Consider the following 20698-nt stretch of genomic DNA (forward strand, 5'->3'; position numbering starts at 1 on the left):
TCAGGTGCCTTACAGGGATCAGATTCTCGCTCCTCGAGGGCCTGCTCTCCCTGCCTCAGTGCTTGTACCATCTTCTTCAACCTGGTGGAATCGCATACATACAGCAACCATCTAGTGAGTAATCTAACTCTCAGTCTATCTTATCCACAGTACTGCCTTACTGGGAGACCTACACCGGAAGTTCCCTATACCAACGGGGTGAGAAGGGTCCCCTCTGCCGAGTGTCCTGAGACTGCTACATCCAGAATACCTCACTACTGCCACCTCTGGTGTTATACTTCATGCTGTATAAATAAAGAACTAATTCTGCGTTTGTGCATCCTGCGTTTCGCCCAGTACTGTGGCGCCTCACGGGGCTCCTCCCTGTGGGCGTGGTCATCTGCCACAGTACCCGAGAATCCACGCAAACACCGCTTAACCATAACACATACCAGGAGAAATGGGGTTAGGTTAGGGAACTGAATGATAGCTGTTTCCTGGGGGAAAAGTGACTAACATTGCAATATCAGGCGCTGAACTCAGCGCGCCGTTAAACACGCAGTTGGTCGTGCATTTTGGACGTGCTAAACATATGCCCAGTGCAGTTTTTGGATTAGTGCATCCAAAATATTCATCCACACTGGCGTGTAGCTAATAGCGCTCAGCACATGCAAATGCCATGTTGATGAGGCTATTAGCTAGTATCCCCGTTTAAAAAAAAAAGTGCGAGAGGTCACGTGATGTGAACCTGAGCAGACGCGAAAAGCTCAGAGTCCGGGCACCATCACCCATTTATCTCATACCATCGAGACCATCCACGACTTTACAACATTTAAACAGACACCTACAATATCCTCTGCATGTCCATTGACAGATATATGCAAAGATCGCCTTTTACTATGCCCCTGAAGGGGGGACGAAAGGAAAAAGAAAAACTCAGGCCTGCGCCAGACAAGATGCCCGCGACCACAGAAACCTTGGCAGCCTCTCCACTTAATGCAAGTCACAAATGCAGTCGTCACCACTTTGGACACCAGATTTAAGGATCTTTCAGAAAAATCACAGATCTCAAAAGACAATATCAGAGCTCTTCCCAAGGATGGATTTAATAGAGGGCTGGGTTTCGAGTTTGGAAGATGACTCGCTTTCTGCTACCAATAAAATCCTCCTTTTGGAAAAAGACCTGAAAGCTCAAATAGAAAAAATTGATGACTTGGAAAATCGATCTCGCCGGAGCAATATCAGGATCATGGGACTACCAGAATCCGTGGAAGATAGGAACCTAGAATCTCTCCTAGAAACATAGCTGCTGACAGCTCTTGATCTACAAGGCCTAACGGGGGCACTCTGTATAGAAAGAGCCCATATATTGGGAAATAAGCACGATGGAGATACCAGACCATGCATAGTTATTGCAAAAGTTCTGAACTGGCTTCACAAGCAGCAACTAATGCAAAGATATCGGAAACAGAGAGACCTGTCTTTCAATGGCTCCCCCATAAGACCTTTTTAGGATTTTTCTTCGCTAGTGACACAATGAAGAAAACTTCTCACCCCACTTTGCACAACCCTTACTCAAAAACAAATACGTTTTCAGGTGCAATACCCGGCGAAGCTCAACATATGGCATGCGAACAAAACTCATGTTTTTGAAGATGTGACATCTGCAAAGGCCTTCGTGGATGGTCTATCGTGAGTGAGTCCACCATTACTTTGTTTTACTAATCATTTCTTTAAGATGCCTTATCTACCCGGCATCTGTAACCTGCCCGTATGTTTCGAATTACCGTTGTTGATAAAGTTGTTCCAGACTATGGCAACTGAGTGGTCTCGCCACAGACCTGCTTTTGACTTCTGTAGCCCAAAGAGGGCAGTATACCTTACTATAGATTACCCTCGTCTCATCGAGCCACCATGTCATAATCCGGAAAAGACCGGAGCCCAGGAGCTTCAAGGGGGATGGATAAAACTCCGATACTTGAAAATGTGAAATCCAAAACCTCTGGCGACGGATGTCTGTGAATAAGCCTCACGTTGAGCCCCTTTCATGAAAACTGAATAGCGATAGACTAAGAATGAACATAAGACCTAAATTCTGCTACTGAAAACATCGCGGAATCTTCCGCGTACTTCTTGGCCTGTCGCCAAAAAAAAAAAAAAGGACCATAGACTATATAGCCCAGAATAGCTACTAAATTATACCGACATGCATATACTGCATCAAGCTGTCACGCCACAACCTGGAAGAGCTCAGTGATTGGGGTTTTACATTTCTCTGCATACACGTGGAATCATACGTTGGAGGAGACAGCGGTAATGTTTATCTGAAGGAGTCCGGCCTCTTTCTTTGCAGTGCCATGATACTCACATCTCCCTTGGAAATTCTGCCGTAGAACTGAATCAAGTGGATATTTTAGAAATTGGAACTTTTCAAATTTGATATTAATGGTGAGAGACACTCATTTGCTGTTTGATTTGCAACTAAAGATTAATGTTTAGAGTTAATAACTCTTCTTTTTCTATTTTACCTACATCCTTCTGCCGGCTATTAATCTTTCTGGCTCTTTTTTTCTCTGCTAATTTCTTGGGACCTCATTCCTGGTGGATGATGCTTGTGCACATCATAAATGTACCTCAAGCTCCTACGCTGGAGCTCTTAATAGAGAGTTCTGGGGGGGGGGGGGGGGGGGGGGACATCAGGATGGTAGTGAAAAGGGAAGGGAAGACACTGATTATATGTTCACAACGTGCTTGGTTATAATATTGCAGAAAATTCACTCTTATTATTTGGCTTCTTTAACATGTTCTTGCCAGACCTGGGAGCTATGTTAAACCTGAGGTGGAGCTAGGCTGGGAGCCCCACCATGGCCAAAGCCTTATAACAAGTCCTAATCCCATAGATTAAATGGTTAACCATATTCGACTAGCTTCATTAAATGTAAACGGCTTGGGCAATCCCATTAAACATTCCAACATGCTACAGAAACTCAAATGGTCTAAGGTGGATGTTGCTTGCCTTCAGGAGACCCATCTTTTGGCTGCTGAAAGCAGAAAATTGTGCCGTGAATGGATGGGCTCAATATACTATGCATCGGCGATGGGAAAGAAGGCAGGAGTAGCAGTTTAACCTCATAAAAACCTCCCTTTCCAACTGGAAAAAGAATTCCAAGACCCAGAAGGGAGGTACACTATCTTGATAGGAAGATTAAAGGGCAAGGATATCACGATATGTAATCTATATGGCCCAAATACCTACAACCAGAATTTTTTTACTAATTTGGTTAACCTCCTCACCATTCATAGAAAGGGGTGGCTGGTTATATCTGGGGATTTTAATTTCACTCATGACCCGGGGATGGATCGATCATCAAACATACAAGCAGGCCAGAGAACTGACCAACAAAAGGGAGCGGCCTATGTTTGCGACAATTTACAAATTGTGGACTTAATGGAGAGTGCTTCACCCTGATGAAAGGGACTACACTCACATTTCTAGAGCCCATACTACATTATCTCGAATTGATTACATATTAGGCTCCCAAGACATATTTCCACACATCCAAGAAGCAGTAATAGGTGGTGTGGATGTATCAGATCACGTGTTAATATGGATAGATATTAAATGTGATGATTCCAACCCCGGGGAGCGTATCTGGAGGTTTCCCTCCTACCTAAGACAAGATAAAGATTTCCAAACTTTTTTACAAACCAAATGGGCCCAATTCGCATCTGATATCTCCCACCATTGTTAAGCTCACAACAGCGATAGCCTACTGTAAACAACATCTAATTCCATCTATTATTGTGAGCTTTGACTCCGAAAAAGCTTTCGACCATGTTGCATGGCCCTAACTCTTCTCTGTTATGTAAAGATTTGGCTTCCAAGGAGATATTATAAAGGGCATTTCCCTCTTTATGCTATACCATGCTCCCACATCTTAGCTAATGGGGGTATCTCTACAGCCTTTATAGTCGGCAGAGGAGTTTGTCAAGGGTGCCCACTATCTCCCCTTCTTTATTTACTATCAATCGATCTACTACTGCGTAAGATTGATGAAGATGTGGCTATTTCAGGCCTGGGAACATCAAATACTATGTTTAAAGTCGCTGCCTTTGCTGACGATGTTTTAATTTTTCTTACTAATCCCCTTACATCCCTACCAAGGGTCTTATCCCACCAACTGTCTTTTGGATGTTTTTCCGGCCTTATAATTAATAGGGACAAGTCTGAAGCCATGGATATATGGGGGAACTTGAGAACTTCCTGGGGATCCCCTCTTAAATGGGTCGAAGGTAATATGAAGTACTTAGGCATTAGAATCCCAGTTGACATCACACAATTATAAAAATTAATGTTGCCCCGTTACTCCAAAATATGAAAAAGTACCTAGCTCAATGGTCATCCATTCCACAATCCCTCTTGGGACACATTCAATTATTAAAAATGATGGAGGTACCCAAGTGGTTATACATATTACAGATGCTGCCCATTTAGCTGAAAAAATCCGACCTAACCGAAATAAACAAAACCATACGAAGTTTTATGTGGGCCGGAAGGCGAGCAAGACTATCACCCATTTACGAAAACCTTTGCTTCAAGGAGGCCTAAATTGTCCGGACTTGCAAAAATATTATTTTGTATGTATGCTCAGACATGTCCGAGACTACTGATGAATACTGCTACATTCTCCCCAGGACCCTACTTGCAGCAATGGTTCGGACATTGGTCTTTATCGTCTTTAATGCAATTAGATAAAGCTCATATCCCTTTTAATTTTCAAGGATATCTTATTCTCGTCTCTATTCGGCGAGCCTGGCAATATCTTTGCAAGACCATAACTACACAGGGACGACTGTTGCCGTTTTTAACCATCCGTGATAACCCCACCTTCCCACCCGGAGTGGCAAATAAGATTTTCGCAGAATGGTCCAGCTGAGGTTTAACCTATATCTATGACCTTTTCCGTTAAACTTGAATGTATTATACAGCTTCTCTGAATTAAGGAAAAATGTATCCTGCCACATACAGATTTCTATGCATATCTCCAAATGAAGTACTATATTGGCACGGTGGGCATTGGGGACTTCCCATTCGAAAAGTGGGCACGGCTAAACGAATTGTTCTTGGATGAACGGCAACATAAACCCACATGTACCCACTTCCTAAAAATCCTACAAACCTTTGATGAACAGTCTGATTTTACTGAGACCACCTAACGATGGTCTTTGAGCTTACCAAGCCCATTAACAAACAATGATTTCAAATACTGTTTTCAAAATATTACTTGTATCACTGAAAATGTTGAATTGCGTGAACTACAATTTAAATTTCCTGGCAACTCTATTATTAAAAAAAAGAGCATTTCAGGCTTGTATATGCAACTCTCCCAATTGTGCCAAATGTGAAGCCCCACAGTGTGATTTAGTACACAGCTTTTGGCTATGCCCGAAAGTAGCATTATTTTGGGCAGAAATGTGAGCTCGTTGCTCCCTATCTTTGCAGGTGCCATTGAGCTATTTCCCTAAATTCTGGTTGTTTGGACTTCATGATACAAACTCCCACATCAAATTATGCTACTTAATAAAACCAGTTTATTAGCTAAAAAAGTAAAACTGGCAGTATGGCTGGACAAGGAATCCCCCAGTATCAAGTCCTGGGAGCACAAGATGATTCATCTTTTAACTTTTGATTATATGTCAGTCAAATCCTTACCAGATCCGAAACGTAAATTTATAGAAAAAATCTGGCAACCCTATCTAGCCAGTCTTCCACAAGAGACCAAGGATACAGTACTAGCTAGCTCTCTGAGTGGAGGCAATATCTATCACCTAAAAGTAATTTTGAAAAGACCTTGACTAACAATGAAATAGCTCACTTAGACTCCGCGGGCCTGGCTTCATTTGTCCTTTCTTCAATAGTCCTTTCTCATTAATCTTTCTGCTTTACTTTTTCTTTTACAAACATATAGATGTCTCTACTTTTTACCACAGAAGATGGTTATTAGTGTCGCCTACCAAAAGGGAGTTAGGGGTTAATTTTGGAGGACGAGGGTTCTAAGGGTTTTAACATTCAGGGGTAGGTAAGGGGATAAAAGAAATAAGGCTTGTTTGCAAGGTTTTTCTACTGTTGGTTTACTTCAAATTGAAAAATGACATTATACCATGTTCACCCTGGGGCGGATTTTCAGAGCCCTGCTCGCCTAAATCCGCCCAAAACCGGGCGGATTTAGGCGAGCAGGGCCCTGCGCGCCGGTGAGCCTATTTTACATAGGCCTACCGGCACGCGCAGAGCCCCGGGACTCGCGTAAGTCCCGGGGTTCTCCGAGGGGGGCGTGTCGGGTGCGGGCCCAGTCGTCGCGGCGTTTAGGGGGCGTGTCAGCAGCGTTTTGGGGGCGGGTACGGGGGCGTGGCTACGGCCACGTCCCGGTCGCGTCCCGGCGCGCCAGCGGGCCTCTTGCGCGCCGGGACGCGACCTGGGGGCGGGTACGGAGGGCGCGGCCACGCCCCCGGATCGCCCCGGGCCGTAGCCACGCCCCCATACCCGCCCCCAAAACGCTGCCGACACGTCCCCTAAACTCCGCGACGACCGGGCCCGTCCCCGACACACCCACGACACGCCCCCCCTCGGAGAACCCCGGTACTTACGCGAGTCCCGGGGCTCTGCGCGCGCCGGTAGGCCTATGTAAAATAGGCTCACCGGCGCGCAGGGCCCTGCTCGCCTAAATCCGCCCGGTTTTGGGCGGATTTAGGCGAGCAGGGCTCTGAAAATCCGCCCCTATGTTTCGAAGATTTCGATGTTATTTGTCATGCCTTATAAAACCAAATAAACATATATTTAAAAAAAAAAAAAAAGTGCGCCCAACGCACACATTCTAATCTTCAAAAATTAATGCCAGCCCATAGCTGGTGTTAAGTTTTAAGGCATCATGCTCAGAAAAGCAAAAACACAGCTTTTCTGTGGTTCCTCCTACTTAATATTGTTGCGATACTAAGCAGGAGGAATCATAGAAAGCTGCAACATGAAAAAAAATAATCTTGACAGCGGTCAGGTTAGGAAAAGAGAAGCTCAATTTATGAATGTCCATTTTCCTTATCCGTGGCTGTGCCTGAGTTAGTAAAACAGACACTCGATGCCATGGATGAGCTAGGGACATGCAATTTATCCATTGTGTGTCCCTTTTAGCACGCCAGTTCATTTGATTATTACATGGAGCACCCTAAAGAGGGGATGTGCGAGCATTCAAAAACTGTACGTCCAGGTTGGATGCACATTTTTTGAGCGCATGATATTGCATCGTCCCCATTAACTATAGCAGTCAAATAGTTGGTATCTTGCTAACAGTACTGAAATATCAGACCCGGGAGAACACACAATATCACCTTGGAATTTTCCTTGGCCTCCAATTTAGTGAATCTGTTATTGTCACTATTTAGATGACTGTTTTCCCTTTTTCCTGATTCCTGTAATGATTCACTTAAGTAATACATGTCTGCATTAGCAAACAAATATATAATTCCTAATTTGTTAGTTCCAGCCTCAGGCTAATCTCCCTCTATCTCATTGCATTCCAGGCAGCTATCAGGAGACAGGAGAGCCTGGAGCCAAAAACAGAGGGATGTTATCTGGTGAGTGATTTGCATAGCTAAGTGATGAGCCCTGGGATCAAGGAAGAGGGAGCGTGCTGGTGACATCGCTGGAAGGGGAGGGCAAAGAGAAAGCATGAAAGCATGTGTTAGTGTGTGGCACCTCCTCTCCACACTAAACCATAACATAGCATTTCCAAGATAATCTCGTTATTGGGGGCCTACAATGCAGGTGTGTGGGGGGAAAGTGGAGCTCCGGAACTGTCTGTGTGATATCTTTGTCAGGTCTATCCAGTAACGAGCGGTAGGAAGAGCTGCGTTAGTGCCCGGCGCAACCGCGGTTGCCGCACGCACAGTGCAGCTCACCTACCGCTCGATCCTGTATGTAAATAGCTTGCAAATGCAAGCTGCGTCTAAGAAGCGTCCGTGAAGCGTTAGGCCCGCGCAACCCATTTTACTGTATAGAGCGCCTATACAGTATCCTGGGTGCGCGGGCCTAATGCTTCACGGCCACGCTGGTATCTGTCATTTCAAATGTCATTTGAAATGACAGATACCAGGAAGTCGGGACTGCCAGTCCCCCCTCCCCTCCTCCCGAAGCAGGGCGCGAAAAGCTGCCTTGCTCCGGGAGGAGGGAAGAAGGGACTGGCAGTACGAAATGGCGAAGTGACTTACTTTTGCAGCCCCCTCCGGACATCGGACGACCTCTCCTGCCTCCAGCTGCTCGCAAAGATGGACGCCTGCAAGGCCGCTGAAGACGTGACGTCACGACGTTTGGCGTCACGGCATGTGATGTCACGTCTTCAGCGGCCGTGCAGGCGTCCATCTTCGCGAGCAGCTGGAGGCAGGAGAGGTCGTCCGATGTCCGGAGGGGGGGTGCAAAAAGTAAGTCGCTTCGCCGCTTTACACTGCCAGTCCCTTCTTCCCTCCTCCCGGAGCAAGGCTGCTTTTCGCACCCTGCTTCGGGAGGAGGGGAGAGGGGACTGGCATGGGGGAAGCCACGATGTCCGGAGGGGGGCTGCAAAAGTAAGTTGCCGAGCGTAGGATTGCCCATCCTCTCCCCTTTCTCTCTTGCAACTTTTTTTTTCGCTTTTTTTTTGCATCGGGAGGAGGGGAGAAGACTGGGGCTGCCCCGGAGACCAGCATCCATGGACGCGGCCAGGGCAGGTGAGCGGGGGCTGGGGGAAAGCTTGCCGCCTACCCTTACCCCTGCCTCTAACACAGGGGTAAGGGTAGGCGGTAAGTTAGCAGGTTAAATGCGCAGCAAAACGGCAGGGTAAAATAGCGATAGTCGGGACGCGGGTTAGTGGATGCTAGGGAATAGCTAATTCGCTCGTTTACATGCAATATACATGCCGCGTGCGGAAGGGGTTGCCCGGGGATTTTAGGACGCGGTAAGGGTAGGTTAAAAGGGGTTGTGGATCGCAGGAAGGGCTAACGCGGCCGGAAAGTGAGTAGAACGCGGGTTAGGAGCGGGGTAAACGCGGCCGCACTTTACTGGATAGACCTGTGTGTCTGGAAAAGCTCAATAGAGCTGAGACAGAGAAGTCGAAGGATGGATTAATTGAGCACTCTGTCGCCATGGGAACCACCACAGGTAAGAGTATTTGGGACTTGAGGATTTTCAAGATCCAATCCTTTACTGGGAGGGAGGAGGAGGAGGCAGGAGAGCAGGCATGGCGAGGAGATAGATAATGAGAGGGGAGGAAGATACAGGGCAATATTAACAGAGGCTGGAGAGAAAGGGAGAGATGTTGGGCAGTGGATGGATAGAGTTACACTCCCAAAGCACTTACAAATAAAGAAGCAGGTCAGAGGGTGAAAGGAAATTCAGGGAGAAGTCTTATAAAAAAATATCCGTATTATCACATTGCAGCACGTATAAAGCTTTGTAGAATGGAGATGTATTCAGATATAATGTACTCTTGTCATTAGCAGCCGATATAGTAAAGTGTGCTCAGCTGAGCGCACTGTTTTACCCATGGTTGGAAATACGTATTGGATGCGTGTTCACTACCCCTTATGCTATAAGGGGATTAGCATGTCCAAAATGCATGTCCAAGCCCGCGTGAAGCTAATAGCGTGCATCACTTGCAAATGCATGTTGATGAGGCTATTAGTTATTCGCCCGGGATCCAGAAAAAAAAAATGTGCACCCAATCTGCACATTTTACACTCAGAAATTAACGCCTGCCCAAAAGAAGGCGTTAATTTCTGAACAGCCCAAAAAAGTGTACAGAAAAGCAGAAAATACTGCTTCTCTGTACATTCTCCGACTTAATATCATGATGAAAGTAAGTCGGAGGAACCAAAAGGTTAAAAACATTTTTTTTTTTTTAAATGCGCTGGCTGGTTAGGATAGGAAAACGCTCATAAAATTGAGCGTCCATTTTCCAAACCCCTGACAGCTACCTCTCCTGGGCTTCTGCTGCTAAGTAGTCGCTAGGAGCTGTTACGGTTCTGGCCACGAGCGCCGCGGCCAGACCCTTACCTCTGAGCTCCTGGACCTGTTCCCGCTTCTGGAGGGCTGTTTTGTGGCCTGTTCGATGGCGTCCCCGCGGGGGCCGCACCGCCGGGAAGCCTCCCATGATGTCCTGCTCCTAAGCGTGCACGCTCGCCACTCAGACGCTTTTCTAGGCCGTTTCCCGCCAAGGGTGACTCCGCCCAGTTCCTGACGTCAGACGCCGCGGCCTTGATAAGCTGGCCGCGGACCTTCAGTCTTTGCCTTGCAACGGGTTTTCCTCCTGGTTCCCTGTTGTGTTGTGCCCCGGAGTGACCTGCCTTGGTACTCGCTCCGTTCCTGCTTGCCTGCTTCAGTACCTGCTTGGTTCCTGCTTGCCTGCTACAGTTCCTGCCTGGTTCCAGTACCCGAGTCTTGCTACAGTTCCTGCCTGGTTCCAGAACCCGAGCCCTGTTACAGTACTTGCTACTGTCCTAGTCTGGTTCCAGTTACCGGTCTTGATCCACTAACCGCCTAAGTCCCAGTGGCTGGGCCCCTATGGGCTCCTCCCGGGGGGGGCTCCGGCTTCCAAGGGTGAAGCCGCCTAAGTCCCAGTGGCTGGGCTCCTACGGGCTCCTCCCGGGGGAGTCCCAGCTTCCAGGGTGAAGAGCATCTCTACGTCCTGCCTGATCATCTGCTTCCCGGCCTGCCGTACACTAGAGACTTTCACCATCTTTCCCAGTCTCCTGCAGGTCGGCCCAAGGGTCCACTAAACTGAGACTCCATAACAAGGAGCATGCTATTGTCCCTAGCGCATCATTTTTAACGTGACCCCTCATTTAAGTACAGTATCACGCACTCAGGAGAGGTGACTGGGCGCGTTAAGAAAGTGGGCACTCAACACTGAGCGCCCATTTTCCCACACAATTTAATTTATCGGTCTGTAAGAGTTTACAGACTAAAAACAACAGATTAGAGCATGAGGAGAGAAGAGGACAAACTCAAACAATCGAGTGCGTGCAACAGACGTGAGCCAACCAGCAGAAATGTTATAAGAGAGAAGCAGAGAAAGGAAAGATATGATAGCCATTTTTATTTCTTATTTATTTAAAAACTTTTATAGTCTGCACAATTCACCTTCATTGTTCAAGGTGGATTATATCATAAAATATCCATATACTGCATTCTCTTAAAATTTACAACATTTAAAACACTAAATCAAACACATTTACCTAGTTCCACCAACCAGACGCATCTGCCCCCTCTCCTATAGCATACATATAGGCTGATGCAATACAGTGCGCTCAGCCGAGCATGGTTGGACATGCGTTTTAGATGCGCATCCACAATCCCTTATGCTATAAGGGGATTAGCGCATCCAAAACTCATGTCCAGCCTCGCGCAAAGCTGTTAGCGTTCATCAAATACAAATGCATGTTGATGAGACTATTAGCTATTCTCCCCCGATTCACAAAAAAAGTGCGCCTGATGCATTTTTAGTTTCAGAAATTAACGCCTGCCTGGAGCAGGAATTAATTTTTGAGCAGTCCAAAAAAGTGTACAGAAAAGCAGAAAATACTGCTTTTCTGTACTTCCTCCGACTTCCTTGTGGCGATATTAAGTTGGAGGAGCAAAAAGGAGGAAACCTTTAAAAAGAAAAAAATAATAATGTGCCGGCAGTCAAGTTAGGGAAAGGGAAGGTCAATTAACGAGCATCCATGTTCCTAACCTGTGGCTTTGCACAGGGACGCTCATAAAATTGAGCGTCTGTTTTCTTAATTGGCTGATATCCGGCCTCTCCTGGGCGCCCGCTACAAAAGAGGCACTAGGGATGCAAAATTTCCCCTAGTGCCTCTTTTTTACCATGGCAGCTGATTTAAATATTAAATCGGGTGCTCTGGAGAGGTCGATTGGCATGGATTGGGAGAGCGGGTGCTGAATGATGAGCACCCGTTTTCCCCACGCTGATATTGCATCATCCTCATATATAGAGCAACACTTCTGCTGCTGTCTTTGATTTTATAAAGACAATTTAACATTTCTACTCCATGCTTTCAATGGGTGGAGGAGGTGCAAAATTAAGAATGAATCTGCTTGTTTGGCTGACTCTGGATGATCTCACAATCCAAACAAAATTTAATTACAAAATTCTGACACTGGGGACTATGGCACCATGAGCGGTCTTGAGGTGGCCACAAAACAGACAGGCAGGACTGGCAAACATCTCTCATATAAACCTCTTTGTTAATGACAAGAAACAAGAGCATAATCAGTGCTACTTTTCCATCTCAATTCTATGTCTTGCTAATTTTAGATATGCCTGTTTTTATCGTGCAGTAGAGGGATCCATGAACTCTACATCACTTTAAAAAACTATTTGTAACACTATAATTAGTGAATTTTACCCGTAAACTGTACCTTCCTGGTACACCCGGTCATGACCTATTTCACTAAACAATTTTTTTTTCTTATCTTTAATGATTTATTGTAACCGAACCTTTGACGGCACCTGTTAGAATGTACGATAGTACACTTTCCCTACATTAATTTATGTTCCATCATGTAAACCGTTGCAATGGTAGACTACTTAGCGACGGTATAGAAAAGATTTTAAATAAAATAAATAATAAATAAATATTAGGCCTGGAGGGCAGTGGAGTATCAAGATGAGTAGAGAGGAAGCCAAAAGATTGCATTGGCCCCCAGAGCCAGTGACCCATAGAATGGCCTGTATTGAGGGGGTATATTGTACAGATACAAATTCTGGCTTCTCTGCCCATCTATGGTCAGCCCATTCCATTTAAATAAATATTCCAAGTATGGGCTTTCAGTAACAAGGCCACCCACCTTTCTAACCTCTCCAGGGTCCTGGCCTTCTAGAACCACCTCCAGCAGTCTTGTTTATTACTGTCAGATGATGCCAGCTCATTTCAGTTCTCATTTTGATCTGCATGTGGAAAAATCATGAGGTGATACAGAGCTGGCATGATTTGGACAGCATAGGGAAACACAGCTGGAGATTTGCATCTCAGCTGTCTAAGAAGGGATATGGGACTACTGGGAGGCTTGAGTGGTCAGTAGTCCTCCTGGAGATCTGATGAGTCTTGGTATTATGTTGGGGGAGCAGCAGGTGTACAAGGGCTGGTGGTGTCATGAATACAAGGCTGTGTTTATGTCTGTGTTTATGTCTGAGCGGTTGTCATAGACGTTACCACTGACAACCTATGGTGCAGGACTGGTTGGCGAATATTTTCTTGATCAGTACCATTACCCTGTGTCTTTCATGTCCGCATATAAATATATATATAAATACATATAAAGGTTATGTATGCTTGTGCAGAGGGGAATATAATCTTTGATGCTCTTTCTCTCTCTAAATTATATAATTAGCATTTACTTTCTCTGTTTTACTGTTTCATGACAATCAGCAATTATTCTGTGAACCACCAAGTAACGCTGTGACTCTAGAACCCTGTGGGGCAGATTTTCAAAAGCTATGCACGCTGAGGTAGATCTTCAAAACATACACGCACGCGTACTTTTGTTCACACCACCGGCGCGAACAAAAGTACACCGGATTTTATAAGATACGTGCGTAGCCGCGCGTATCTTATAATATCCGGGGTCGGCGTGCGCAAGGCTGCGTAAAATCGGCAGCCTGCGCGCGCCGAGCCTCGCAGCCTGCCTCCGTTCCCTCCGAGGCCGCTCCAAAATCGGAGTGGCCTCGGAGTGAACTTTCCTTCCGCGTCCCCCCAACTTCCCCTCCCTTCCCCTATCTACCCCCCCCCCCAGCCCTACCTAAATCCCCTCCTCTACCTTTGTTGGGCAACTTACACCTGCTTGAAGCAGGCGTAACTTGCACGCGCCGCCCCGGCATCCCCCGGCACAGGCCGCAGTGCCAGGGGACTCGGGACCGCCCTCCCGGCCCGCCCCCGAACCGTCGCCATGCCCCCGGACAGCCCCCTGCCCCCGGACACGCCCCCTCCTGCCCCTTTTACGAAGCCCTGGGACTTACGCCGTCCCGGGGCTTTGCGCGCGCCGGCGGCCTATGCAAAATAGGCGCGCCGGCGCACAGGGGTTTTAAAATCTGCCCCATAACATACATGCATAACCCGAGAAAATCTTCTCCTGCGCGTGCCGAGCATATTTTGCATAGGCTCGGCGGCATGCGCAATCCCCGGGACGCGCATATGTCCTGGGGCTTGCAAAAAGGGGTGGGCCGGGGCGTGGTGGTGGGCGGGGGGCATGGTGGCTGTCCGGGGGTGGGGTCTAGTGCTCCTGTGCTTGCGACCCAGACAAAATGTATTCCATGCATTAAAAAAGGTCAAGGAAAACCAAACATCTGCCGAAGTGATTCAATAGTGAGATGAAAGAGGCAATTAAAGACAAAGGAGCATCTTTCAAAAAAATGAGGAAAATAGAGAAAATTATAGGCATTAGCAAGTTAGATATAAAAAAGTAATAAAGAAGGCTAAGAGAAATTTAGCAAAGAAAAGTGCCTTGGTTGTAAAAGCAAGTATTAAAAACGTTTTCAAATACATTCAAAACAAAAACCTGTGTGGGAATTAATTGAATTGCTAGATGACTGAGGTAATAAGGGTGCTCTGGGAGGACAAGAAAATAGAAAAAAAGTTAAATTAATTGCCATTTCTTTACTGAAAAGGATGTTGGGGTCATACACACACCCAAAAGTTTTTGATGGTGGTGATGACCTGATCAACTAAACAAAATCACTGTGAAACTGGAGGATGTAATAAATCTGACTGACAGACTAAAGAATAACAAATCATTGGTACCAGATGGTATTCAACTCAAGAGTATTGCTAGGAACTCAGATGTGAAATGAACACCTGTTTTTGGGGACCTGCAAATTATAATTTTAAAACAGACACAATATCTGCAGACTGGAGGGTGGCCAATGTGAAGCTAGTTTTTAAAAGTGCTTCAGGGGTGAACTGGGAAACCTGTGATCCTGATGTTGGTGCTATGCAAAATGGTAGAAGCTATTCTTAAAAACGTGAAATTTTAAAGGACCACACACATTTTCAAAAGGGGCCGGTCACGTGCGTAAGTCCTGATACATGCATAAGTGCTGAGCCCTGAAAAATGGGCAGTCCAGGGGGGCATGGTCTAGTAGGGATGGGCGGCATGGAGGCCGGCTGGGACAGCGGCCATTAGCCACTATCCTGGGGAAGCATGCGCCAGCAGCCAGCCGGCGCGCGCAAACTACTTCTGTTCCAGAGAAGCAGTAAATCATAAATAAAAGATTTTGGGGTAGTTAGATAGGGGATGGCGTGGAGAGAGGAAAGGGAAGGAAGGTTAGGCGGGGGGGGGGGGGGGGGGGTAGGGAACTGGGGAAGGCCCGATTTCTTTGCTATGCGTAATTTACTAAAGCTCACCCCTCCTGTGCGCCCACACATGTGCAAGAAGATATAAAAATTCAGCGCACATGTGCACGGCCAATGGATTTTATAACATGTTCATGCCGGTGTGTGCATGAAAGAAAATTGGTGCTGCCATGTGCACGCGCCGGGAACCGCACGCACATGAACGTACACACGCTCCTTTTAAAATGTACCTCTTAGTTTTCCAAATGGAGAAAAGTCATTAGAACATAAGAAATTGCCATGCTGGGTCAGACCAAGGGTCCATCAAGCCCAGCATCCTGTTTCCAACAGGGGCCAAAACCAGGCCACAAGAACCTGGCAATTACCCAAACACTAAGAAGAACCCATGCTACTGATGCAATTGATAGCAGTGGCTAGTCCTTCAGTATAAGTGATTAATAGCCATTAATGGACTTCTCCTCCAAGAACTTATCCAAACCTTTTTTAAACCCAGCTACACTAACTGCACTAACCACATCCTCTGGCAACAAATTCCAGAGCTTTATTGTGCGTTGAGTGAAAAAGAATTTTCTCCGATTAGTCTTAAATGTGCTACTTGCTAACTTCATGGAATGCCCCTAGTCCTTCTATTATTCGAAAGTGTAAATAAACTGAGTCACATCTACTCGTTCAAGACCTCTCATGATCTTAAAGACTAGAGATGTGAATCGTGTCCTCGATCGTCTTAACGATCGATTTCGGCTGGGAGGGGGAGGGAATCGTATCGTTGCCGTTTGGGTGTTTAGAATATCGTGAAATCGTGAACCGGCACACTAAAACCCCCTAAAACCCACCCCCGACCCTTTAAATTAAATCCCCCACCCTCCCGAAATCGTTAAAATCGTGAACCGGCACACTAAAACCCCCTAAAACCCACCCCCGACCCTTTAAATTAAATCCCCCACCCCCAAATGCCTTAAATTACCCTGGGATCCAGCGGCGGGTCCATAGCTAAATCGGGGGAAGGGGGAGGGCAGGAAACCAGCACACTAAATCCCCCTAAAACCCCCCCCCGACCCTTTAAATTAAATCCCCCCCCCCTCGCGAACCCCCCCCCCCCCAAATGCCTTAAAGTACCCTGGAGTCCAGCGGCGGTCCGAAACTGGCTCCTGCTGTTGAAGCGTGTTGTCTTCGGCCGGCGCCATTTTGCAAAATGGCCGCCGCAAAATGGCGGCGGCCATAGACCAACACGATTCGACCGCAGGAGGTCGCTTCCGGACCCCCGCTGGACTTTTGGCAAGTCTTGTGGGGGTCAGGAGGCCCCCCCAAGCTGGCCAAAAGTCTCTGGGGGTCCAGCGGGCGTCCGGGAGCGATCTCCTGCCGCGAATCGTTTTCCGTACGGATAATGGCGCCGGCCATACGCGTGTGGCCGGCGCCATTTTCCGTATGGAAAATGGCGCCGGCAGGAGATCGACTGCAGGAGGTCGTTCAGCGGAGGTCCGGAACCCTCGCTGAACGACCTCCTGCAGTCGATCTCCTGCCCGCGCCATTTTCCGTACGGAAAATGGCACCGGCCATACGTGTATGGCCGGCGCCATTATCCTTACGGAAATGATTCGCGCCATCTTTAAAGATGGCGCCGGCCATCCAGTGCTCCTACCATGTGACAGGGGCCGGCCAATGGCACGGATACCCGGTCACATAGTAAGGGCAAAGGGCCATTGGCGCCATCTTTATGAGTGGCAGCCGAGGGCCCGAGAACGGGAGATCGCTTCCGGGACCACCAGGTAATTTTAAAATGTTTTGGGGGGATCGGAGGGTGGGGGAAGGTAAGGGGTCATTTTTAAAGGGTCGGGTGGGTTGTTTTTTTTATCGGGCCTTTGGCGCCATTTTTGAGTGACAGCCAAAATGGCGCCGATGGCCCTAGAGCGGGGAGATCGGTCCCCCGCGCCCCCACTGGACCACCAGATACTCGTAAAAAGTTTGGGGGGGGTTCAGGAGGGTGGGGGAAGGTAAGGGATTAGTTTTATAGGGTAGGGGTGGTTTAGGGGTTGTTTTGGTGTGCCGGTTTTCCCCTAGTCTTTCTATTATCCGAAAGAGTAAAAAAATGATTCACATCTACCCGTTCTAGACCTCTCATGATTTAAACACCTCTATCATATCCCCCCTCAGCCGTCTCTTCTCCAAGCTGAAAAGTCCTAACCTCTTTAGTCTTTCCTCATAGGGGAGCTGTTCCATCCCCTTTATCATTTTGGTAGCCCTTCTCTGTACCTTCTCCATCGCAATTATATCTTTTTTGAGATGCAGCGACCAGAATTGTACACAATATTCAAGGTGCGGTCTCACCATGGAGCGATACAGAGGCATTATGACATTTTCCGTTTTATTCACCATTCCCTTTCTAATAATTCCCAACATTCTGTTTGCTTTTTTGACTGCCGCAGCACACTGAACCGATGATTTCAATGTGTTAACCACTATGACGCCTAGATCTTTTTCTTGGGTAGTAGCACCTAATATGGAACCTAACGTTGTGTAACTATAGCATGGGTTATTTTTCCCTAAATGAATCACCTTGCACTTGTCCACATTAAATTTCATCTGCCATTTAGATGCCCAATTTTCCAGCCTCACAAGGTCTTCCTGCAATTTATCACAATCTGCTTGTGATTTAACTGCTCTGAACAATTTTGTATCATCTGCAAATTTGATTACCTCACTCGTCGTATTTCTTTCCACATCATTTATAAATATATTGAAAAGTAAGCGTCCCAGTACAGATCCCTGAGGCACACCACTGCCCACTCCCTTCCACTGAGAAAATTGCCCATTTAATCCTACTCTCTGTTTCCTGTCTTTTAGCCAGTTTGTAATCCACAAAAGGACATTGCCACCTATCCCATGACTTTTTACTTTTCCTAGAAGCCTCTCATGAGGAACTTTGTCAAATGCCTTCTGAAAATCCAAGTACACTACATCTACCGGTTCACCTTTATCCACATGTTTATTAACTCCTTCAAAAACGTGAAGCAGATTTGTGAGGCAAGACTTGCCTTGGGTAAAGCCATGCAAGGTGCAAAGTGATGCATAGAGGGAAAAATAATCCATGCTGTAGTTACACAACGTTAGGTTCCATATTAGGAGCTATCACCCAGGAAAAAGATCCAGGCATCATACTAGCTAATACATTGAAATCGTCGGCTCAGTGTGCTGCGGCAGTCAAAAAACAAACAATGTTAGGAATTATTAGGAAGGACTGGTGAATAACACGGATGCAGAAGGTACAGAGAAGGGCGACCAAAATGATAAAGGAGATAAACAGCTTCCGTATGAGGAAAGGCTAAAGAGGTTAGGGCTGAGGGGGAATATGATAGAGGTCTTTAAAATCATGAGAGGTCTAGATGGGCAAATGTGAATCTGTTATTTACTCTTTTGGATAATGGAAGGACTAGGGGGCACTTCATGAAGTTAGCAAGCAGCACATTTAAAAGTAATTGGAGAAAATTCCTTTTTCACTCAATGCACAATTAAGGACTGGAATTTGTTGTCAGAAGATGTGGTTAGTGCAGTTGGTGTAGCTGAGTTTAAAAAAGGTTTGGATAAGCTCTTGGAGAACTCCATTAACTGTTATTAATCAAGTTGTCTTAGAGAATAGCCACTGCTATTACTGGCATCAGTAGCATGGGGTCTACTTAGTGTTTTGGTACTTGCCAGGTACTTATAGCCTATATTGGCCACTGTTGGAAACAGGATGCTGGGCTTGATGGACCTTTGATCTGACCGAAAATATGAATTTCTTATGTTCTTATGTCTTATAAAGAATAAATATTTCAAAACAATTTATGAAAAGAACAGCCAATTATTACAAATATATAACATTGTTTTCTTAATTTCAAAAACATTGATAAAATATTTCAAAATAGCAGACACAGCAAACAGCACCCAATAATTAAAATTAAAGCAAAAGAATCCCCTGTTCTCTGTACCTGGGAACTTTAGATTCCAGTCATTCTGAGATTGTCATGTATTAGTAAGGGGTGGGAGAAATGCACTACTTTGTTCTCTCTCTACACACATGTTCATTCTCACACAAACTCCCTTAGTTTCACTCTCACACATGCTCACTAGATCACACTCTGTCCTCGTACATGCTCACTATCTCACATGCTCTGTCTCATAGACATGCTCACTATGTCATACACTCATGCTCTTGTTCACACACATGCTCACTGGCTCAATCACTCTCTTTTATACTCACACACAGGCCCACTGGCTTAAAAAGTCCTCTTGCTCACTCGTTCTCTCTCTCTCTCTCTCTCTCTCAAACATGCTCTGGTAACCACAAGATGCCCGACTGTGTTATGCAGTGCAACAACAGAAAACCAGAAACAACCACTTTTCACAAAACATCAAGCAATAAAATCAAGAGATATAAGACATTCATAATAAATCCATGAAAAGAATAAATATATCAAAACAACTGACTAACAGTTGCATTCAGCGCTTCTTAGCCAGATAAGTAGGACTTATGTGGTTAAGTATTGGCCATTATGTGGCAGCTGCTTAGCCACATAAATCCCTTATGTGGATAAAAGTTAGCTGCATAAATTGTGAGCAGACAGTGGGTGGAGCAACTTAGCCACATAACTTATGCAACTAAGTAGCAATATTCAGTCTTAGCCATGTTAGTTTACCAGCTACATTAGATAGTTATAACTGATATGGCTAAGGACAAATATATATGCATATATTCATCAAACTAGCCGTGACACTGAATATACCTTGTAATTTAGTCAGATAAATTATATCCGGCCAAGTTACTTAAACTGGCATCTTTCAATATTGGGCCCCTAATGATTTAAAAAGTCACATAAATTTGTTATAATATTTCCAAAACTACAATCAAATATTTCAAAACAGCAGACACATGAAATAACACCCCAGAATTTAAAATAATTTTTAAAAAATAATTTAAAAATCTCCAGCTCTCCGTACCATTAAATAAATAAATACCTGGCATCTTTTGATTTCTCAGAAATTGTTGTGGATTTGGTGAAGAATCCCAAACAGACTTCATCCTTGCTCTCTCTCTCTCTCTCCTTCACACACATAGGCACTCTCTCTCTCTTATGCACATGTAGGCTCTCATATACATATACAGACTCTCTCTCTCTTTCATGGACACATCCAGGCTCTGACTCTCTCATGGACACATGCAGGTGCTTCATACAGATATGCAGGCTCTCACTATATCATGCACATATGCAGGTACTCATACAGACAGGTAGGCGCGCTCTCCCATACATATGGAGGCACTCACATACATGCAGGCACTCACTCTCATGGACATATTCAGGCTCTCTCATAG

The 20698-nt window shown here is 45.9% G+C and overlaps 1 protein-coding gene across 2 annotated transcripts in view; it reads left to right on the top strand.

Moving 5' to 3' along the window:
* The window catches only part of LOC115087277 (clusterin-like), an 812938-nt gene that overhangs the window by 226857 nt on the left and 565383 nt on the right, over positions 1-20698 (top strand). For both annotated transcript variants that reach the window (XM_029594258.1, XM_029594259.1), the window contains exon 2: positions 7552-7605. In XM_029594258.1, the coding sequence (XP_029450118.1) occupies positions 7552-7605 (54 nt within the window). The remainder of the gene's footprint in view (positions 1-7551; positions 7606-20698) is intronic.

The sequence above is a fragment of the Rhinatrema bivittatum genome, chromosome 3 (genome assembly GCF_901001135.1).
Source record: "Rhinatrema bivittatum chromosome 3, aRhiBiv1.1, whole genome shotgun sequence".
Lineage (NCBI taxonomy): Eukaryota > Metazoa > Chordata > Amphibia > Gymnophiona > Rhinatrematidae > Rhinatrema > Rhinatrema bivittatum.